We start from the raw sequence: 24,615 nt of genomic DNA, 5'->3' as shown, positions 1-24,615 counted from the left end.
TGCACCCCTATGTTTATCGCAGCACTATTTACAATTGCCAAGAAATGGAAGCAACCTAAGTGTCCATCAGTAGATGAATGGATAAAGAAGATGTGGTACATATACACAATGGAATATTATTCAGCCATAAGAAATCAAATCCTACCATTTGCAACAACATGGATGGAGCTAGAGGGTATTATGCTCAGTGAAATAAGCCAGGCGGAGAAAGACAAGTAACAAATGATTTCACTCATATGTGGAGTATAAGAACAAAGAAAAACTGAAGGAACAAAACAGCAGCAGAATCACAGAACCCAAGAATGGACTAACAGTTACCAAAGGGAAAGGGACTGGGGAGGATGGGTGGGAAATGAGGGATAAGGGCAGGGGGGGTAAAAAGGGCGGCTTTACAATTTGCATGTATAATGTAGCGGGAGGCATGGGGAGGGCTGTGCAACACAGTGAAGACAAGTAGTGATTCTACAGCATCTTACTACGCTGATGGACAGTGACTGTAATGGGGTATGTGGGGGGGACTTGGTGAAGGGGGGAGCCTAGTAAACATAATGTTCTTCATGTAATTGTAGATTAATGATAATTTAAAAAAATCCTACAGGCACTCTGAACACTGGATAACTGGAGATCCTATAATTAATTTCACAGGGAGTTCATGAACCTCCCCTCGGCCTTTCCACTGGCTGCCTAGAACCTGTGCCTTACCAAAAACAGGCGACAGTTGGTCCCTCACACATATAGAAGGAAAAAAAAAGATTCACAAACTGTGAGGACTTTCCACTCCTGTGAAATTACTCTTGTGACCCCCTCATACTTTTCACAGCATTTATATAACCTCTACACTTCTCTCAAAATCCTCCAGTCTTCACCTCCTACATCTTTACATCCTACATTTACCAGGTTTTATTGATTCATAAGCCTTTTTCCCTATTTGAAATACTATGGTAGAGAAACAATTTTAAAATACACATTCTTTTGACTCTTCTCATTCACAAATTTGAATCAGTTGGTAGGGGAAGTTTAGACTATAAAAGAGCTCACTCATCGTACTCCTACTTGCTATGAAGGAAAATTATCTTTAACTACCAATTTTATTACACAAAAACCACCAAGTAGCACCACAATTTCTTTTAAGAGGTGGATGTGTTCTAGCTTATATCTGATACATTTCAAATACTTCTAGAGCAAAGCACTTAGGAGAAGGTCATTTCTACCTCATTCTTGTTCCAAGAGCCTATGATTCCAAGAGGGCTTATTATAATCTGCAAAGTGAAGCTTTTGTTTTATTATTATATATTGTAATTGATATTAGACATTGATTATAAATAGCATTAGAAGATCAGATTGTTTCATATGCTACTACAAGAATATTTTTCTTGCATATGATTATAAATGAGGGTTAAACTCTGGTTAATACAAAGAAACATTTAAATTTTGGGAAATATTACAGCTTTTCTGCTAAAAGTCCGGAATCTAATAGCACAAATGTAAAATTAAAATCCTCACATTTTGGGGGGAATTTGGGAATACTTTATGAAGAGGTTATTTGCCTTTAAATGCAAATACTTGGAATACACCAATTTAATTAAATATAAATGAGTAGATAGTTATTTTAAAACTTCAGGTACACAAATTGAGTTAATCATAATCCCTGTTTCATGATACACTCTTATCATTGATCTGTGCCTGGTTCTTGTACCTAGTTAAATAAATCCCACACACTCATTACTCTTGGTGACATGCTTCCCCTTACACAAAATGCATGGCCTCCTTCTTTCATTTTAATAGTAAATGGATATTCTTTTGGTAATCCTGTTTCAGTCATCCAGGCATTTATAAACAAACTCTACTCATGGAAATATGAAAGAACACTAGCATGTTTAAAGTTTTGAAGAAATGTAATCCATTTAAATAGGGAGCCACATTTTGACAGCTTAATTAATATCCTTGTTGAAAACACAAGGGAGCAGGCATGAGTGGAATGGGTCATAAGATCCAGGACCTCTGAAACTTCTATTCAACTCTGGGTTATAGTTAACCCATCAGGAAAACCAAATCATTCATCTACCAATCCTGTTTTTGTTTGTGTTACAAAAAAGCAGTGGAAGAGGTAGGTGAGCATAAAACCATCAAATGTGGTTCTATTTTATTTTACAAAGGCCAAAAGATATGGAATTCTACATCCCTAGAGTACTTACCCATAGATAAGCCAAGGGCCTCACAGCATGAGCCTTGACGTGAGGCTGGACATTTCTACCAACTTCCAACTGGTCATCTAAAGCCCAGCTAGCATTTAGGTCCACAAATAGGACTTGGTATTGACTTAACTATGTAAGTGTTCTAAATTTCAGCAGAGCTAACAAGTGAACTAAAACTATATAGTTTATAAATAACATTTCTTTAATGAATAGAAACAAAACTGAACTAAGTATAATAACTGATAATACTGGCCAATGTTTTAATTTTAAATTATTCCCTAGATTGCTATGCTATAAAAACCTACTTAAGAAAAAAAATGCACATTAAATAGATATTGAAATCTCATGCACATATAATGAAATTAATTTTAAACATGGTAGGCATTATCAACTGAAGGTTTCAGAGAAGTATAATACATTGCTGAGGCATTTCAGTCTTGGTTCACTAAGTCACTGAGGCAGATCCCACATGCTAGCAATGATGGAAGTGATTACCATTTCCTTGACACCCTCTACCCTACATGAATCACTCACTCATTTCAGGCCCAGGTGAACTGGCCTTTATACTCACAGACATCATCAACAGTATTTATGAATACTGCTTCATTCTTGATGACAGAGACAGTCATAAAAGAAAAAGAATTTAAAAGGCATAGAATCTGGTATGTTTTGGACATATGGATTGTGCTTTCACAAAAGGCCAATTAAAGAGACATCTCCAAACAATCTTCAAAGCAAACGGAAGAGGTTTTCTTAAGCTTGTGCTGTATTTCACTACAATGCATAGTTTTCATAGTTCTAGAATTTTCCAGGTAAATACTCCAAAGTATACTTTTCACCAATAGCAGATGGAAAATGTTGTAACCATTTCCTAGCTAAGGCAATCTGGACAAAAGGAAATTAAGACACAGCACACCAAGCCACATGAATGAATGACAATATTGCAGCTAAACTAGTCAGACAGAACACTGAAAGAGCATCAAGTTCAATATTTACATATTTGGGGAAGAATTTTGTTTCAGAAAAATATTTGGTAGTTTCTGTTCAGTCACATTAAGAACACTAAAAACCACCACTAAAACAAACTGGTCTCTAATTCAACACACAGGCATGTGTTTTTCAACCGGTAATCAACACCAAGAAATAGCTCTCTTTGGTTATTAAAATCCTGGAAAGAAATCATAATTACCCCATCTGGGAATATGGCCTTTAAAGCATGAGTACTTTAGACAGAACAGTCAATTTCCAATCCCACTTCTATTGATTTTCAAATTTACTGGACAGAAAAAAGTAAATAAATGTTTTCATGGATGGGAGATTTCACCCAGATTTGTTAAATCGAGTTATTTGAATTTAATAAGAAGTATACAGTAATACTCTGTATCAAACTTCTTAACTTGTAATTAAATTTTATTAACTGAGGTAGATTCCAGCTACCTCTCCGCAATAGTTAAAACTGTAAATAAGCCAAATATCCATCAATAGAAGAAGTGATACACCAAAATGGGATAATTCATACAGCAGAATACTGCTCAGCAGTAAAAAGGAATAACACAACTGAACATACAACAATATGGATGAAACCTATGGAAATCAGATTGAGTTAAAGCATATACAGACACAAAAGACTACAGGCCATATGACTGTATTTTCTGAAGTTCTAGAAAATGCAAAATTAATCTGTGATGAAAACAATCAAAAGAGTAGTTATCTCTGAGGGCAGGGATGGCCTGAGAAGGAGGCAGGAGGGAACTCTCCAGGGTGATGTAAACATATTATATCTTGATAGGGGTGACAGTTACATGGGAACATCTACTTGCTAAAATAGTACAATTGAGGTATGCACATTTTAATGTATGTACATTTTACTTCCCCTAGACAAAAAAAAAAATACCAAATAGTGGAAATGGACAGAGGGTAGGAGTGAAACAATTGCAGCAGAATTTAATCATTATTAAAGCCAGGTGAGAGCTACGGACTTCTTAAATACTATTATGTTTACTCTCTATGTATTTACATTTTCCAAAATAAAAAGTTTAAAAATACATATCAGTGAAATATACAAAATGTTTATTCCATGAAAATATACCTAAGTTTTCTCTGTATGCAAAAGACATTTATAAAAATCCAGAGACCCCTGTGTCTGTACTTCCCATGGAGAATTTGAAATGGAGCTCATTATTTCTTCTAGCTCCCCTCTCCTCCATCCCCAGCATGCTTCCCTTCTAATGGGCCTCTGAGCGAATATGATATGGTTGTCTCAGCTATCACCAGGCCCCAGATAAATTCTTCCCTGGTCCCTCAAATATTTATTTCTAACAAATACTGGTGCAGATGGAGAAATAAGAGCTGCTGCATACACAGGAGAGAACAACTGATTTGACACATCTCAACCTCAGTCGTCTTACTACTCTGCAAAGTGGTGTTTTGTATTATAAATGAATGAGAATGAAAATTTACTTTCTAACATCCTGATTTTTTCAATTTCATATTCAACTTCTTTTAACCTCACTTTCTTTTTTATCAGCAATAGAGACAAATTTTCAGAACAAAATCCAGAAAATACTAAGACCAATGGTCAATTTCTCCACTACAGATTGATAAGGGTAAGGTAAGCCATGTACCAGTCACTAAATGTGTCTAACTATTTTTCTAAATTTTGCCTGAGAAAAGTCCCATAGTTTTTCACATAATTTTCTGAGTCCAAAGACTCAGAAGCACCATACAGAGGCAAAAAATGAACTCAGGCTCAATCACAGCTATTTGAAGGTATGTTAATACTCTCCCAGGTCATAAGAGGATTATAAGTGCACTTGGGTAACAAATCCTGACAGAACCTAATAAGTGGACTCAAGTATTGCTATCAACCAGTTCTCTATAGTCAGCATAAGATAAAAACTGATAAGCCAAAATTAAAGATTTAAAATTTTATATACTTTATAACCTCTACTTACAAATATTTCTACCTAGCATTTCTTTATTTTCATATATCTTCTGCTAAATTCCAATGAAGAAATTACATGAGATGTTAAACAACAAATACTTGGAAAGTGAAACTGATCCTTAATCCCGGCATTTGTTTATTTTTGTTCGTTCATCCATTCAACAAACTGATGAGTGACTACTGTACCAGGTATTCTTCCAGGTATTAGAAATATATATAATAATTTCATGTAATACCACAAAAAAAAGTTTGTGCCCTCCTAGAGCTTACATTCTAGTAAGGGGAGATAGGCTTTTAAGAAGGGCTGAGGTTGGTAAGTGCCATGAAGGAGAATCAGTACCAAACAGCATGCATTTTAGTATTTAATATAGCTGGTCATGCAAAGCTTCTGTTCTGACGTTTGAGCAACCCTGAAGAATGTGACGTTCCAGAATTCAAGGCAGAGAAAATGGCAGGTGCCAATGCCCCACACCAGTGCCCTTTTGCAAACTGAAGAAACAGCCAGTGTGGCTACAGTAGAGTGAGTAGGGTCAGAGCTCTGGGAGCTGGGAGGGGGAGGGGCATACAGCAGCTCCAGGCCTTTGTAGGCCATTTTCAGGGTCTGGGCATCCGGTGAGAGAGATAGGAAGTGGCTGGAGGACTGCAAGCAGAACTGATCCTATGTAGTATTTTTAAAAGGATAACTAGCTATGTGAGGAGAATAGACAGCAGAGGAACAAAAGGTGAAGCAAGAAGACCAACCAGTATAATACAAAGAACATAAAGTCCTCAGAGGAACATTTTACCTTCATTTTTTCATAGGTTGTATTTCGTTATATGATTCAATATTCCAGTAACTAAAATAGCAATCAATTGAATTGCTCTCATTTACCACTGGTTTAGGGAGTTGGAGCTTTTGAGGGAAAAGCAATAATCATGATACTTTTCAGGCTCTATCCAACTCAGGATAGTGAGTGGTTCCTTTTTCTCAATTAATCTAATAGGTAAATAAGACAAACTGCTAGTTTCCCAAACAACTTTTCTCAAAAATGTTCCCTCATAAATGTTAAAAAGCAAATATTTTAATTTGCACACTAGATACAAAAGGTTTTGTATTATTGCAGTTATTCATGACCCTCATCACAATACTTCTATATTAAAGTAGTTAAAACCCATTTAATATTCCTAAAAAGATAAACTGAAATAAAAACCATCAACACTCTCTCAGACTTGTTTCATAGTTAATCTAGGAAATCGCTCTCATAATGAAGACAGGCTCTCAATCACTTTCCTATCTCCAGTTTCCTTAAATATAGCAAATAGCATTTCTAATAGCAGCCTCACCCAAACCGTGTTGTTAGCACTTAACAGTTGTATAGGAAGATCACCACATATGGCATACTTTTCAGGACTTTTACCGCCCTTGAGTGTTAATTGGTTTAGGAGGGTATCAGAAATACATGCTTTCCGGCACACTCTGGTAATTTCATCCTATGCTCACAGCACTCTGATAAATTAAATCATCCTGGCTGTCATGAATTGCAGCAGGCATGCCTGAGTATTGCTCTTTGATGACGAGCAAGCAGCACAAAATAAGATGCTGATTCCTCTCTTTAAAATCTCATTTTCAGCATCCTGTATAATGTTGCTAGGGAGGATTTTAAAACAAAATAAAATGTCATAATATAATTCACTTTGGTTTTGCAGAAACCTAATCCTACTCGCCAAAAAACTGGCTTTATTCTTTTCTAAATAGCAGGCAGCATGTACAGTAGGGAAGGGAACTAGGGTGGGGGGGTGAGGAGAGGCTATTAAAATGGATAATCCAGCTTTTTGCTTACCGCTGGAGCTTTAATGGAGGGGAACCAGGCAGGAACTGAGGGACTGTTACAGCCACATTTACTAGATCATATTTCCTCACCCGCACTGAATAATGTCAAGAATCTGCCTCATTAAGTCCTACTAACAAGTACGGAGATGCCCCTCTCTGGGAGCAGGCTTTGGTGTACTACCATCACTACAGACTCTATTTGTCCCCTTCTCCTTTTTCCTTTCCTTCAATTACAAACTCCTATTTTATTTTGTTTCATTTTATTATACTGAGGCATTCTTGCAAACCGACTTAAACCATTCCCGGGATAAGAAGAGAGAGAAATAATTAATAAATCAAGATTTCTTTCTCCAGTTCTAAATTTAAATGTAGCAGGCGAGGCGAGATGGTGAAAAGGCGTGGGTGGGTGTCTACTGCCTGATTTTTCAGTCTCTGGGAGAGCAGAGGATAAAGAACAGAATGCTAAGGGATTTCAGAAGAGTGCGTGTGTGAGTGTGCATGTGTGTGATTGTATGAGTGTGTGTGAGTGTGCATGTGTGTGTGCACGCGCGCGCAGTCATTTCTAGGGCGCGGGAGGACCTGAGGAAGAACGAGGCAGAAGGCAGGCTCAGTCCAGGCAGTCACTCGCCCCCGCCCCTCCCGACCCTTCCCCACCCCACTGCAGTGCTCCACGCTTCCCCGGAAGCTCATCCCCCAAAAGACGGATTCCAGAAAGCAGCGCGGAGCCCGCGCCCCGGGCAGGCGGTGTGCGGAGATCGGGGCGGTGGGGACCGGTCCAGGGAAGGGGCGAGGGGAGCAGCCGCGCCGAGGAGACCGGCCGCACGACCTACCGGGGACAGGGGCGGCGGAGGACGCTCCCGGCGCCTCCGGCTTCTCCTCCGCCGCCGCCTCCCGCTGCCGTTGCTGGTGCTGCTGGATGAGGCTGAGGTCGGAGCGGCTGAGCTCGGCTCCGGCGGCCGCGGGTACGAGCCGCGCCTTCAGCAGCACGGCAGCCAGCCCGAGAAGCAGGGTGCAAGGGACGCGCCGACCGAGCCTCGCCATGGCCGAGAGCCGCAGGGCCGCGGCGGCATATTGCGGGGCTCCGGGCGGCGGCCGTCGCTAGCGCTGCGGGCTCCGGCAGCAACCGCCCGCTCGCCGCTTGCTGCGCCCGGCGCCGTCTGCCTCGCGCTCCGGCTGCGGGAGGAGGCGGCCGGGCGGCGGCGCACGTGATGCGCGGGGCGGGGCGGGCGCCCCAGGCCCGGCTGCTCGCGGGGCACGGGCTCCGCGCGGGGCCGGAGCGCTTGAGGAAGGGGGGAGGCCTCCCAGGGTAAACGAAAAAGGAGCCTTCTTGGAGCTGATGGGTCTTCAGATCCTCCGGCCGATACCGAGACACGGGGAAATTTTCAGAAAGTGGAATAAAACTCCCCCCACCCGACCCCGAAGTGGAGGAGAGGGTGTATATTGATTACCCTCCTACAACACTTAAAACGCAGCACCAGCAGATCAAAAAGCCAGGATCTCTTAACCTAATAAGTTTTGCTGCATCACTGCCATCATTGATTAGCTTGATCTCTCCAGCATCTGACTAAACTTCCTCTTTCTGCCCAAGTGGGTATTGAGACATTAGAAAGTATTCTTAATTGCATTTTGTTTAATTGTAACCTACACTTTTCATTTATTCAAATAATATTTTACTAAATGCGAACTAGGTGCTTCCAATGTGCCAGCATTTAGTCAGGTGCTTGGAATAAGCAAGATAAAAACCCTGCATTCTAAGAACTCACTACCTGTTACGGCAGAGGAATGTATAAACAAATTATAATCCCGTAGTGGTTGCCGGTAGAAAAACACTACAAAGTGCAGAGGTTGCAGAGTTAGAAGAAATAAACTATGTGGTATAGGGACAGGGGCTATGAAACGCTGGGAGAAGAGGGGTTTGTTAAAAGAATAATAAAAGTTCCACACATAGAGGGGTTCAACCAGGTCCTCTAAAAAGTAGAGCTGTGTGTGTGTGTGTGTGTGTGTGTAGCCCAGAGGTGTGTTCCTTGGGTATGCTTGGAAAACTGTGACCCATGAGAGTGACAGAGTGGCAGTGCTTTAGATTCAAAAGGAGAGTGGAACGCAGGTCATTTAAAAAATAATAGCAAACACTTCCATGATACTTACCATGTCCAGGCCCTTGTTCAAGTACTTTATATGTGTTAATTCCTGTAATAATTTTGGATGTTATATAAGGAAATTGAAATTTACACTGCAAATGGTTATGAAGTAGTGAAAGAAATTAATCAAGTGAGGGACTTACTACCAGTCTGTATTTAGAAGGATTACTTTGCTATCAATAGGGAAGATGGATTTAGAGGGATAGAGTGGAGGAGATAAGGCCAGTTTACAGGTGTTGGCAAAAGCCCAAAAGCAGATGCCAAAGGCTTGTGAGACTGGAGAGGAGAGGGAAGGAGTGGGTGATCCAGGATATAGAGCTAGAATCAACAGAGATGCTTGGTTGTTTAGCTGGGGAAGCGAGAAAGATGGTATGTCTAGTGTGAAACCCAAATTGCCAGATTGAGATCTTGGTGGTGACTACTTATGACATTATCAATATAAACTGATAATGCAGACTGCAGAACAGGTGACAGATCACCGCTAGTTCAGCTGGAGTCTCTGCATTTGGAGTGCCTGTGGGACATCTCAAAGTATAATGTAAATGTGATCTCACTGTGACATCATCATTATAGTGGATTCAGCTAATTTGGTTGATTGGACAGTCCCTTTCCATCTCACCATTCTTGTATGTGTGTTCGTCCCGAAGTTCCCAATGTGCTAGAAAAGAACAAACTTCTCAGAGAGTAGTGGAAAATTATTATTTGATCAAGGGTATGAAAATAGTAAACCATAAAGTTATATAATAATACATTGTACATACATTATCATTGTATTCTCAGAGCAATCCTATAACTTAGCTCTTATTATTCTGTCTAATAAACGGAAGCACTGAAGATCAGACAGGCTACCTACATATTATTTTTCTTGCCTAAGGCTACAGTAATAATATGTGGCTTTACCTTTCTGCACTGTTCAAAACCCTTTACCATGGGCTTGTATTGTTTTACAATGACTTTTAGACAAATAAACTGTGTGTGCTACACAATTTTGGAAAATAAATGCCAGAGTGAGGCCCCTCACCCTGAACACCACTGTTTATGCACGGCTTTTCCTTGCCTGTGTGAGCAGAAGCTATTGTAGGGAGGCTGAATGCAGACAGCCTTCATTAGTCTCATCAAGCTTTGTCGCATTTTCTTCCACCTTACCTCTGCTCCCAGACAGAAAGGAGAAAATGGAAATGGCTCCAAAAACCTGACTGGCAGTCCAGAAGGAAAGGGATGCTACCAGGATTCCCATCATCCTGCTTTATGGTGGCCAAGCCATCTTTAATAGATTAGCAGTTGACCTGCCAGAGGCAAAACCGCTGATATCACAGTCCCCAGGAAAGAGGTGGGCATCAAATCCTTCAATATTATGGACTGCTTAAAGAAATAAGTGTTGTGGATCAAGATGGTTTTTATATTCTCCATTGCTCATATAGCCTATGCCTAATTTCTGTGTAATATAGAAAAGCATTATCTGATGTAATTAGGCTAGTAGTTGGTGAACCAAAAAGTTGGTCAAGAGACAAAAAAAATCTTAGATATATTTTAAAGTGATTATCTTAAAATGAGAATATGTACATTTACCAGTCTTTTGATGTAGAGCCAAGAATGTTTTTTAGTATCTAACCACAATCCTAGAGTTTGATGTCATAAACCACAATTATAACACACCCCCATGATTAGCAGTTTTAGTTTAAGTGGAAGGTGTTCTTAAAGAGTTATTGACAAGCACTTTGAGTGTCAAATATTTCTGTTTTCAATTTTTCCCAAATTTTACAATTTTCTTACCAATTTAGTATTAAACTTAGTTTTCATAGAAAAATATGCTTCATTCAAATTTATATTTCATCCATTCCTTATAACACACAAAACTGGCCAAAAAAAAAAGTTTGTGAACACATAAAACTGATTTTTGACACACACACCAAACAACTGGGGGTAGGGGGTAGGGAACAAAAACAGACATTCAGGAAGGTGTATCCTGCTAACTCATGTGCCTTACATGTCAGTCAGGGTGTTTTACAAAGGAATGGAAGTTGCCAGTTGATCTAGAAAGTTATTTTCAGGTTTATAATCCATGATACTGTTTATGCTTAATACTGTGTAATCCATTTAGGTTAGAACTTCATTTTTATAAAAAACATTACGGGAGCCAAGAGAAAGCAAAGTAAAATACCATACATATATTAAATAATGATTCTTCCCTGCTTAAGATCTACCAGTACCTCCTGTTGCTCGTAGCATTAAGTTCAAAATCCCCAACAGACTTACAAATCTATTCTGTAACTAACCAAGCTCATCTTTTAATATTTGCTACCTAAACACACAGAGAGGGAGAGAAGGAAAAGGGATTTATATCCTTGAACTAGACTTTGGGGTTAACTGCTACACCTTCACATAATTTCTTGTTCCTGAAACTCCACTCCCTCATCTCTTTAACTGGCAAGCTCCCACAGAGCCTGAAGGATTGGCTAGGTATCACTTCCTCCAGGATACATTTCCTGACACCCTTAGCTTAGCTTAGGTGCCCCTGCTATGAGTTTTCATGACAAATTTCCCCTTACAATTCCATTACTTAATATGGCTATTTACTTGCCAGTATTCTCACTAGTGTAGGTTCCACGAGGCCAGGATCATCATTTCACAGATGTATCTCCACCTCCTACCACAGTGCCCAACACTGATAGATTACTTGGTTGAGTAAATCAATAAATCAAGTTTAATAGGTAGAACTGTTGGTTAATGGAGGATGACCCTGGAATCAGATTGCTCTGGTATCCATCACTCAGAGCCATGCGATTTACACAAGATTCTAGGCCTCAGTTTTCTGAGCTGTATAGTGGGAGAAATAATAGAGCCAAAAGGAGCCTTGTTTTATGTGTGTTTTTGTTTAAAGACACCTTATTTATTAGAAATTCTTGATTCATTAACGTTAACTTCACAGCCAACAGTGCCATAATGCATGCCTGAAAGAAGTTTATCTAACACATGTATTTTCTCTGTGAGGCACATCACAGCCTTCTTGTGCTGAGGAGCACTAGAGAGCAGTCAGCACTATAATTGAGAGCCATTTTAATATCAAAATCACCAACAGAAAGTACAAAACTGGAAAAAAAACTGGCACAAAATCAACCACAGAGACACTGGTTTTCAAATGTGAGAATGGAGTGCTCCACAACCTGAGGAAGAGACAGCTCCTTCCCAAGGAGCTTGTGGTTGTTGCATTTTAATTTTCTTAATTACAACTGGGTGGGCCTTTAATATGGGAGAGGCTGGTCCCTCAAGCAGTGGCCTTGGCAACAGATCAGCCCTCGGCCCCACCACCTCATCCTCTCCCGACATCTCCTCTACCATCTCCAGGGCTGAAGGAACCGCTCTCTCCTTCTCCTTCCCCCTCCCCATGGTCTCCTGCAGCGTCCTCCTTCACTGCTATCTTCCAAGAATGCTACCCGTCTTCTCAATAACTGTCTCTGTTTCCTAAGGGCATCCCAAAGGTCATCGCCCCACTCCTCCCAAGTGATGCTGAAGTGTGTCTCTCTCCTGCCCAAGTTCCTCTCTCTCCACAATAACACTTTCCACTATCACGTGGAAAAGACATCCCACGGTCCAGCTGCTTCCCAGCCACTCAGGGCATCTAAGCAGTCTACTGTCTCATGGAGGGCTAATTTCACAGCTTCTGATGTCTCCACCCTTCCCCATTTCTGGGGAAGGCCCCACCCCTCTAGGAGGTGCTTTACCCTACACTAACTCCCCACTAAGGGCTCCCCAATTAGAAGCCCCACAGATAGGGGGCTCCTGAATGAAGCTGCACCCTCTGGGACCTCCCCACTATCCACAGGTAGAGTTCCGGGCATCTCCCCACTACTCTAGTGGTGGCCTGCCCAAGGGTTGCACCCATGTGGACAGATTTTGGGTTCAGAGGTCCTGCTGACTACAGCCAGATGTAACTCTGGAGGAAAATCCCGGGGTAAAATACCTTTGAAACCAAAACCAGTCAATGGGAGAAATAAAGTGGAAAAAAAACATTTATTGTTTACAAACAGTTGTCCACTTCTGCTTGCCCATATGTCTCACAATCCAGTTACAGCAGAAAAGGGGCCCCATCCAAACTTTCTGGTACAGATATGCTCTTGCTCCCCTTTGTAATTACCTATTGATATGGAGATGGACTTTTTTTCTCCACCCCTTGGAAACATCTATTGATAGGGAGATGACTAAGGCCAGGCAAGAGATTCTGGAAATGTTGCTATTTTATCCAGATGGCTGCCTGAGGCAGGGGTGTGAGGTGGCAGAAATGGATGAAGGGGGTTAAAAGGTACAAGCTTCCAGTTATAAAATAATCAAGTCATGGAGATGTAATGTACAGCATGGCAACTGTAGCTAAGAATATCATATTGCATACTTGAAAACTGCTAAGAAAGAAGATCTTAACAGTCCTCATGGCAAAAAAAAAATGTATCTATTGTATGGTAATAGATGTTTTAACTAGACTTTTTTGTGGTGATCATTTTGCAATATATACAAATATAGAATTATTATGTTTTACACATGAAACTAACATAATGTTAAATGTCAATTACACCACAATTTTAAAAAGGGAAAGATGGCAATAGTCCATGAATTGATCTACAGTATCAAGGCAATCTTTATCAGAATCCCATCTGACTTCTTTATAGAAATTGATAGGCTAATTTGAAAATTCACATGGAATTACATGGGACCCCAAACAGCCAAAACAATCTTGAAAAAATGAGAAGTAGAAAGACTCACATTTTTTTAAAATTAAGGTATCATTGAAATACCCTCTTATGAAGGTTTCACAAGAAAAAAATGTGGTTATTACATTCACCCTTATTATCGAGTCCCCCCCCATACCTCACTTCAGTCATTGTCCATCACTGTAGTAAGATGCCACAGTCCCCATTTGTCCTCTTTGAACTACACTATCTTCCCTGTGACCCCACACACACCATGTGTACCAATTATGACAACCCACAATCCCTTTCTCCCTCCCTTCCCACTGGCCCTCCCACACCCCTCCCCTTTCATAACCGCTAGTCCCTTCTTGGAGTTTGTGAGTCTGATGCTATTTCGTTCCTTCAGTTTTGCTTCATTGTTATGCTCCACAAATGAGGGAAATCATTTGGTATTTATCTTCTCTGCCTGATTTATTTCTCTGAGCATGATACCCTCTAGCTCCATCCGTGTTATTGAGAATGGTAGGATTTGTTTCTTTCTTATAGCTGAATAGTATTCCATTGTGTATATGTACCACTTCTTCTTTATCCATTCATCTACTGATTGACACTTAGGTTGCTTTGATATCTTGGTGCTGTGATAAACATAGAGGTGCATATGTCTTTTTGAATCTGAGAAGTTGTTTTCTTTGGGTAAATTCCTAGGAGTGGAATTTCAGGGTCAAATGGTATTTCTATTTTTAGTTTTTTGAGGAACCTCCATACTACTTTCCACAATGGTTGAACTAGTTTACATTCTCACCAGCAGTGTAGGAGGGTTCCCCTTTCTCCACATCCTCACCAGCATTTGTTGTCCCTAGTCTTTTCTATGTTGGCCATCCTAACTGGTATGAGGTGATATCTCATTGTGGCTTTAATTTGCATTTCCCTGATAATTAGCGATGTGGAACATCTTCTCATGTGCCTGTTGGCCATTTGAATTTCTTCTTTGGAGAAGTGTCTGTTCATATCCTCCGCCCATTTTTTAATAGGATTATTTGCTTTTTGGGTGTTGAGGCATGTGAGTTCTTTATATATTTTGGATGTTAACCCCTTGTCAGATATGTCATTTACAAATATATTCCCCCATACTGTAGGATGCCTTTTTGTTCTGATGGTGTCCTTTGCTGTAGAGAAGCTTTTAGCTTGATGTAGTCCCATTTGTTCACTTTTTATTTTTTTTCCCTTGCCCGAGGAGATGCATTCAGGAAAAAGTTGCTCATGTTTATATTCAAGAGATTTTTGCCTATTTTCTTTTAAGAGCTTTATGGTTTCATGACTTACATTCAGGTCTTAGGGCCATTTTGAGTTTACTTTTGTGTATGGGGTTAGACAATAATCCAATTTCATCCTCTTACATGTAGCTGTCCAGTTTTGCCAACACCAGTTGTTGAAGAGGCTGTCATTTCCCCATTGTATGTCCATGGCTCCTTTATCATATATTAATTGACCATATATGCTTGGGTTAATATCTGGACTCTCTATTCTCTTCCACTGGTCTGTGGGTCTGTTCTTGTGCCAGTACCAAATTGTCTTGATTACTGTGGCTTTGTAGTGGAGCTTGAGGTCGAGGAGTGTAATTCCCCCAGCTTTATTCTTCCTTCTCAGGATTGCTTTGGCTATTCTTTTGTTGTCTATTGTCTTTTGTTGGCTATTTTTTGGGTCTTTTGTTGTTCAATATGAATTTTAGAACTATTTGCTCTAGTTTGTTGAAGAATGCTGTTGGTATTTTGATAGGGATTGCATTGAATCTGTATATTGTTTTTTTTTTTGTAGATAATTATTTTTTATTGAAGGGTGTTTGACACACAGTATTACATTAGTTTCAGGTGTACAACACAGTGATTCAACATTTATATACATGATAATTCTAGGTACCAGCTATCACCATACCAAGTTGTTACAATATTTTGACTATATTCCTTATGCTATACATTACATCCTGGATACTTATTTATTTTACAATTGGAAGTGTGTAATTTTTTTTTTTTTTGTGAGTGCATCTCTCATATTTATTGATCAAATGGTTGTTAACAACAATAAAATTCTGTATAGGGGAGTCAATGCTCAATGCACAATCATTAATCCACCCCAAGCCTAATTTTCGTCAGTCTCCAATCTTCTGAAGCATAACGAACAAGTTCTTACATGGAGAGCAAATTCTTACATAGTGAATAAGTTACATGGTGAACAGTACAAGGGCAGTCATCACAGAAACTTTTGGTTTTGCTCATGCATTATGAACTATAGACAGTCAGTTCAAATATGAATACTCATTTGATTTTTATACTTGATTTATATGTGGATACCACATTTCTCTCTTTATTATTATTTTTTTAAATAAAATGCTGAAGTGGTAGGTAGATACAAGACAAAGGTAGAAAACATAGTTTAGTGTTGTAAGAGAGCAAATGTAGATGATCAGGTGTGTGCCTGTAGACTATGTGTTAATCCAAGCTAGACAAGGGCAATAAAACATCCACGGATGCAGAAGATTTCTCTCAGAACGGGGGGGTGAGGTTCTAAGCCTCACCTCTGTTGATCCCCAATTTCTCACCTGATGGCTCCCCCTGTGACTGTGCCTGTCTTAGGTTGTTCCTCCCTTGAGGAATCTTACCCGTCTCTGGCTAACCAGTCATCTTCCGGGGCCATACAGGGAAATGTAAAGTTGGTAAGTGAGAGAGAAGCCTTATTGTTTGAAAAGGTTAGCTTTTTACTTCTTTGCATATTTATGCCCTGTGGCTTCTATGCCCAGCATTTGTCTTGAGGTATCTTTACCACTTGGAAGAATTATGATACTCGGTAAATTTGATATGAGGCACGAATTCTATTTAAGGGTTGTAATTAGGAAGGAAGAAGAAAAGCTATAGAAGTAGCAGGTGGAAGAAAACATGGGAAGATTGATTATTTCTTTGACATATCTTCTTGTAGAGTAACTTCAGCATGTATAGGTTTTAAACTACTAATTAAATTGCGCACACACATTAACATAATAGGAGTATAGTTACATAACCAAAGCATACCTGTAATTACCAGCCATCTCCAGTGAAACCAAGAAAACCAGTTAGGCACCTTAGGCATTTGTGAAAACTTATCTATGATATGGTGGATATTGTCCAACTGAACTCGAACAGTCTGAGAGAAATCAGACTAATTAAAACAACCCATTCCTGGGGAATGTTCACATCCCATATGTTCTTTTAACAGTAAATAGTCTGTAGTTGTAAGATTTTGGAGAGCTACAATTTGCACTTCTCCTAATTCTTGGTTGAGTTCCAACAGTATAGAGCCAGTCAAATTTGTTGTTTTACTGTATGCACAGGCCAGCTTAGATATCTCCTTCTTCATTCCCATGGCAAGTCCAGGAACTGGTGGGATGAGTGCATCTACAGCTGTAGCAGTGTGTGGATCTTTGTTGGGGTTTTTTGATGATCATCTTCTGGCATGAGTCTTCCAGAGAGTGCTGATGTTGGAAGTTCTTTTCATATCGTATCTTAGTTCATTTTCAGGGTAGCCAAATTAGGCTTTGATCCTCTGTATAAACAGAAACAGACCCTTTGCCTACACTTTTATATGCTCTTTATACCATTGTGTAGAACTCATTGGAGGTCACCACACAGGAACTGCCTTTTTTTTTTTTTGGTATCATTAAAATCTGTATATTGTTTTAGGCAGGATGGCCATTTTGACATTACTAATTCTTCCTATCCATGAGTACAGGGTGTGTTTCCTTTTACTGGTATCTTCTTTAGTTTCTCTCATGAGTGTCTTGTAGTTTTCAGAGTATAGGTCTTTCACTTTCTTGGTTAGTTTTATTCCTAGGTATTTTATTCTTTTTGATGCAATTGTGAATGGAATCGTTTTCCTGATTTCTCTTTCTGCTAGTTCATCGTTAGTGTATAGGAATGCAAGAGATTTCTGCATATTCAATTTGTGTCTTGCAACTTTTCTGAATTTAGAGATATTAGATCTAGTAGTTTTGGAGTGTATTGTTTAGGGTTTCTTATGTAGAATATCATGTCATCTGCAGACAGGAACAATTTGACTTCTTCCTTGGCAATCTGGATGCCTTTTATTTCTTTGTGTTGTCTGATTGCCATGGCTAGGACCTCCAGAACTATACTGAATAAAAGTAGGTACAGTGGGCATCCTTGTCTTGTTCCTGATCTTAAAGGAAAATCTTTCAACTTCTCACTTTTAAGTATAATATTGGCTGTAGGTTTGTCATATATGGCCTTTATTATGTTGAGGTACTTGCCCTCTATACCCATTTTGTTGAGAGTTTTTATCATGAATGGATGTTGAATTTTATCGAGTGCTTTTTCAGCATCTATGGAGATGATCATGTGGTTTTCGTCCTTTTTTTTTTATGTGGTGGATGATGTTGATGGATATTTGAATGTTGTACCATCCTTGCATACCTGGGATGAATCCCACTTGATCATGATGGATGATCTTTTTGATGTATTTTTGAATTCTCTTTGCTAATATTTTGTTGAATGATTTTGCATCTATGTTTATCAGGGATATTGGTCTGTAGTTTTCTTTTTTTATAGTGTCTTTGCCTGGTTTTTGTATTAGAGTGATGTTGGCCTCATAGAATGAGTTTGGGAGTATTCCCTCCTCTTCTACTTTTTGGAAAACTTTAAGGAGGATGGGTATTACGTCTTCACTAAATGTTTGATAAAATTCAGCAGTGAAACCATCTGATCTGGCAGTTTTGTTCTTAGGTAGTTTTTTGATTACCAATTCAATTTCCTTGCTGGTAATTAGTCTATTCAGATTTTCTGTTTCTTTCTGGGTCAGCCTTGGAAGGTTGTATTTTTCTAGAAAGTTGTCCATTTTTTCTAGGTTATCCAGTTTGTTACCATATAATTTTTCATAGTATTCTCTTATAATTCTTTGTATTTCTGTGGTGTCTGTAGTGATTTTTCCTTTTTCATTTCTGATTGTTTATGTGTGTAGACTCTCCTTTTTTCTTGATAAGTCTGGCTAGGGGTTTATTTTATTTTGTCAAAGAACAAACTCTTTCTTTCATTGATTCTTTCTATTGTTTTATTCTTCTCTACTTTATTTATTTCTTTTCTGATCTTTACTTTGTCCCTTCTTCTACTGACTTTGGGCCTCATTTGTTCTTCCTTTTCTAGTTTAATGGTGAGTTTAGACTGTTCATTTGGGATTGTTCTTCTTTCCTGAGGTAGGCCTGTATTGCAATATACTTCCCTCTTAGCAGGGCCTTCGCTGTGTCTCACAGATTTTGTGGTATTGAATTACTGTTGTTACTTGTCTCCATATGTTCTTTGATCTCCATTTTTATTTGGTCATTGATCCATTGATTATTTAGAAGGATGTTATTAAGCCTCCATGTCTTTGTTGGCCTTTTTCATTTTCTTTGTATAATTTCTAGTTTCATACCTTTGTGATCTGAGAAACTGGTTGGTAGAATTTCAATTTTTTTTAATTTAGTGAGGCACTTTTTGTGGCCTAGTATATGATCTGTTCTTGAAAATGTTCCATGTGCACTTGAGACGAATGTGTATCCTGTTGCTTTTGGATGAAGTGTTCTGTAGGTATCCATTAAGTCCATCTGTCCTAATACATTGTTCAGTGCCTCTGTCTCTTTGTTTATTTTCTGTCTGGTTGATCTGTTCTTTGGAGTGAGTGGAGTGTTGAAGTCTCCTAAAATGAATGCATTGCATTCTATTTCCCCCTTTAATTCTATTAGTATTTGTTTCACATATGTAGGTGCTCCTGTGTTAGTTGCATAGATATTTATAACAGTTATATCCTCTTCTTGAACTGACCCCTTTATCATTATATAATGTCTTTTTTTGTAAGATTTATATTTCCTGATTTCAAACTTAAAACCATTTAATGGAAGCAAGTTTGTGGATGGGTGACATGGAGCCCTATGTGTATAAGCGTGTCATTTCTAGAGCCTTTGCCACTTTGGGGGAGACCATCAAGAGCATTGAAATTATCCTGAACAACTTCACTGGGATCCCAGCTCGCTCCTGATTTGTAGAGTTCAGACATTTGGCTATAGTTGAGAAGCATTTACATAATTAACTGGAAGCTTCTTTGAGGAGTCACACCTGCAAAAATGTTTTAGACTGAACTGGAAAATAACAGATTAAAGCCCTGAGTACTCCTTTTGGAAGGCCAACCCCAGGTGTGGTTGATGGCATACCATATGAATCTTTGTCAACATCTACCCCTCCAGTCAGGGAGGCATGGTGATTTTGGACCAGATGGGTGTGTCTGAGGTCTTTGGTTTTGTGAGATTCCAGGATGAACTGGCACAGAAGCAAACTCTGACAGAGTACCAGAGTACATCAGTGGACTGGGGTTTGACTGGTGCATGGCAATCCCTTAAGTGAGACTTGTGAAGCCAGTGGAATACAGTTAGATGTACATTTACAGCTACAGCTGGTGTTGCCAGCAGTTCTAGAACTACTCTGCCTAGTGGGGCTGTGACTAGAACACTGGCAGCCACAGGTATGCTTACCCTCAGTATGGCCACACCCAGAGCACCGTGGGCACATATGAAGAAGGTGGAGAGGATGTACTGGGTGACAGCAAGCTGGATGTGACAGGACAAGGAGTTCAGAGAGCAGAGTGAGGAGCTGTATGATGCACTGATGGACAGTCACCGGCAGCCCCTACACACAGTGTCTTCAGAGATCTCTGCCATGATGTAGGTCAGATAAAGGACAAGTCAGAATGGACTATGTGTGGGAGAACATAGACTTAAAAAAATATATTGCAAGAATTTTTACCTTTTGGAAATAGGATTTGTGAGATTTTAGTAATTGACTCTTTCCTTAAAATGAGTATTCCTGCAACACTGCGGCCTCCATTTGATAGTGAACCATTTACCTGGAGTTTGGATTCCAAGGGACCAACTGTGGAAGGTTGAACAAAGTTCAAATTTGTATTTCTTTGAACAAGATTAATCTACCCGGGTAGGGCTATCCATACTCCTGGAGGGCAAGAGTTTAGGACTAGTAACCAAAATGGATCATATGACTCAGTTACTGTCTCACCAGTGGGTTTCATTCCCAGGAAAGTTTACTCTTGATTCAGTGAGACTGAAAAAATGACAACGGAGCATTCTTGGGGTGAAAGGGTTTATACCCAATTTTATTCTCACGGTGGCAGGTTAAGTGCTAGAATCGCGTCTGCCTCGGGGAAAGTCTGCATGCAGCAAGCTGGTCTCTGCCTCCAGGCCTCTCCACCCCTGCAACCATCTCAGTCTCTGTCCTTGGTGCCACCACACTCCAGCTCCTGCTCTCCTGCATCCGTGCAGCCTGGAGCACAGGGTGGAACTCTTTAGAGTCAGTGATAATGTACTGCCCACATGTCTGCAATGGGCCAGCTGACCAGGGTCAGGTGATAATCCTGGCCATAAGAACTTTCATTTTCTCTACAGTTACTAAACCCTGAGTTTAGAGGCCCTTTTCGGATGAAGGCATGTGAATATTAAGATTCTCTGTGGTCAGAATGTATGGATTACCTGCTGTGTATCAACCAGGGGGCAATTTAAACTGTGACATTTCTGGTATCCACTTCCCCACAACAAATTTGCCCCAAGCCTAGTGGCTAGGTAGAAAAGAGTTCTTGAGGCACTCCAACTGGGATGCCCAATGTGTGGGGCCAGCCAAAACTCAACCAAAAGGCTCAAGACTTGGGGTCTACTCCAAGACCAGGTCTAGATTTTCAAGTCCTGCTTGTTCTAGGGAAAAGCCTGTTGAAGGGCCATCTATGTGCCAAGGCCTCAAACCCACTCTTATGTTTCTTGACCTTAATGATCTAAACCCATTAAATAGATGTGAATGCTAAAAAAAGGAAAAAAAAAAAAAGAGATAGAACCCAGGCAACAAGAACATTATGATTTGGGAATTGTCAACATGTTGAGATTCCAAAAGTGCTGAAATTAAGAGAGTCACTGTCAAGGAAGTTTATTCTATAGAATAAAGAGAATGTACAAACTTTCACTAATTTCTCAGAAAATTTTCTTTGAAGAAATTAAGTGTAACTCAAAGCTCCTTACAGACATCTCAAGAGCAGCCAAAAATAGAGGTGGGATTATTTAAGAAAGATCTGTAGAGTAAGTAGCTTCTGGTGCTCCTTGATATACACAGGAGATCCAAAGGTTCTTGTGAATTTTACATCAGCAGAAACACCACCAGCTTAGTCTAAAAGGGATAGCATACAAAAGTAAAAAAGCATATTAGAGACCTATAAAATTTTACTAGTAGGTACAGGATGATAACAAAGCTGAACTGTAAACACATGTGACATTTCATGGGGGAAAAAAGCAGGCTAGAGAATGAAGCCATGAACCATAAAGAATTATTCACAGATTGCGAAACCAAACCGAATTTGCCCAGCTGGATTTTGAAATTGCTTGGGACCAGTGACTTCCTTTGTTGTACCAAAATGTCTGTAATTGTTATCATATGCCTGTATATTAGTACGTTGGGAGCAGATAAATTTGTTTCTCCAGTTTCACAGGTCCACATAAGAGAGAGGAATTGCACATCAGGATTGATCATAACCCAAACCTCACTCATATCTAATTAAATTACTTAATGATGAGATTTGCAGTGTTAGAGCTGATGAAGTTAAGAAGGGATTTTGAACTTTGATTTGATGCTACAATGGTTTGACTTCTGAGTACTTTCAAATAGGTTGATCTTGCATGTGAGTATGATGTGAATCTTTGAAGGCCAGAGGTGGACTGTGGTTAGTGTAATACCTCCCAAAAGATGTTCAAGAACTGATACCTGGAATCTGTAATAGTAACCCTTCATGGCAAAAGGACTTCACAATAACTTAAAGCTACTTCATTATCCCAGGCATGATACAGTAATGAGGCTCACCCACAGACCAATCCTGCATGGATCTAGGAGAGGATATGGAGCAGGCAGGATGGGAAACTGCATTTGGGGAAGTGGAGATGAGAAGGGACTACATCTGCATGGTGAGTAAACCAGGTTCTCAGCTGTGTTGACTCACTGCTAGATACTGCAGCTACTTTATGGTTCCCTTGAGAGGCTAGGGCAGCCCAGTGGGAATAAGATGCAATTACTTACTGCTATGTCATCTCTAACTATTACTTGGGAATCATTGAATACCTGTGGGATGATAAAGAAAAGATCCTTAAGGTTCAATTGGTGCTAGTAATTTAGCACCACATGGTGGTAAAATGCTTGATTACTAGTTTAATAAAGGTTCAAGTTGGAAAGTCAAAATTGGTTATTACTAATAAGTAGGAAATTTGCTTATTCTTTAATAACCTCTTCCCTTTCATTTTCTAAGGTTTACTAAAAAATTCAAAATCATTCACTTCTCTCCCAATTAGGTAATAATGCCTCTGAATTTTAAAGATGTTTATGTATTTATAATCTAAAAAGCTGATTTAACTGCACTGTTCAAAGATAAGAAAATTCATAAGCCACCAGAACTTTCTTGCATCCTATGGGAAACTAGGTACCCTACAAATGATAAAAAATAATTTATACTACTGAGGTGGGGTGCATAATTCTCCAAATTAAATACTGCAACTAATAATATACATCATTTAGTGTTTTTTTGTAACTTTGCAGTAACTAATAATCTGAATACAACATTGACTCTCGAAGAATCTCTTAAAGATTCCATTTCCACACTAATATCTGAGAAATGGTGTAAAAGTTTGAGATTACTTTGAAACAAATCAGGTTTTTCTTTAATAACAAGGCTAAAACTACTGTGTAAAGTTCAAGTTCAAAATCTAAACCTCCTTTTAGTATAACACCACCAGTTTATGTATTTGTTATGCTTCAGGATGAGACTGATAAAAAGTATACCAGGGGGTAAAAGGAAATCTAACCATGTAACTCTCTAGGCAACTCAGAACAGTTTAGAAAGTGAATAAAAATATTATCTGGAAGAGTATTGGTGTTGCACTGATACTCAGGCACCCCAGCCTATTCACTAGATAACAGCAAATCTATCATGACTAGTAATGTAGGCATCGTACAAGGCATACAGAAGGACTTTGAATGTGTAGCCTTAGTCCCAATCCTGCCCGTAATTGCTGGACAAACAATAAGCCCCCTGGGCATCCATCATCAATAGCACGAAGTTGAGTGAGGTAAGCCCTTCTAACTTGTGGCTTTCAGCAGGTGGACCACGATGGGCACCAGTGCTGTTTGTGGTGATGGTCCTGGCTGTTTGGGCTTCTCTGAGCTTTCAGACTTGTAAATTGCCGTTTCTGATAAGTTTTGATAAATTTTTGGTTTCAAATATTTTGTCTGTGCCATCATCCTCCTAAGACTCCTTTGCACCTAAATTGTCCCACAAGTAACTGAGGCTGTTTATTTTTTTAATCCTTTCCCCCCCAGTTTGGATGAATTCTATTGATCTAAGTTCACGGGTCCTTTCTTCTGTTCTATCCACTCTTTTCCCCCCTCTGATGAATTTGATTTCAGGTATTGTACTTTTTAGTCCTCAGATTTCCACTTGTGTTTCTTTTATTAGTTTCCAAATTTCTCCTGAAATGCCCATCTCTTTACCCATAATTTTGTTTTCCTAGATTCTTTAACATGTTTCTGTTATTTAAAAGTCATTTGCTAAATTGTTCCTCTTGACTCATTTTTCTTAAAACTTTGGGTGAGTTTTCCTTTTTTCCCATTTACACACCCACACACAGTTGGGACATTGTGGATGATATACTGTAGAATCTTTAGGTCATGTTATATTCCTCTGAAAAGTAAGCTTTTTGAGCAGACAATTAAATTATAGGTGGATCACCTTAAAC

The 24,615-nt window shown here is 39.4% G+C and overlaps 1 protein-coding gene and 1 pseudogene across 2 annotated transcripts in view; one reads left to right on the top strand and one right to left on the bottom strand.

The window, feature by feature from the left end:
- FAM171B (family with sequence similarity 171 member B) overlaps nt 1-8,126 on the bottom strand; it is a 69,003-nt gene extending 60,877 nt beyond the window's left edge. For both annotated transcript variants that reach the window (XM_036924883.2, XM_036924884.2), the window contains exon 1: nt 7,780-8,126. In XM_036924883.2, coding sequence (XP_036780778.2) covers nt 7,780-7,990 — 211 coding nt within the window. In that variant the 5' untranslated portion in view covers nt 7,991-8,126. The remainder of the gene's footprint in view (nt 1-7,779) is intronic.
- Nucleotides 8,127-19,682: 11,556 nt separating this feature from the next.
- Nucleotides 19,683-20,804, top strand: LOC118931919 (tRNA selenocysteine 1-associated protein 1-like; annotated as a pseudogene).
- The last annotated feature ends 3,811 nt before the right edge of the window (nt 20,805-24,615 follow it).

Source organism: Manis pentadactyla, chromosome 6, assembly GCF_030020395.1.
Source record: "Manis pentadactyla isolate mManPen7 chromosome 6, mManPen7.hap1, whole genome shotgun sequence".
NCBI classification, from domain to species: domain Eukaryota; kingdom Metazoa; phylum Chordata; class Mammalia; order Pholidota; family Manidae; genus Manis; species Manis pentadactyla.
Note: the sequence above shows the minus strand (reverse complement) of the source record. Positions and strands in the feature narration are given on the sequence as shown.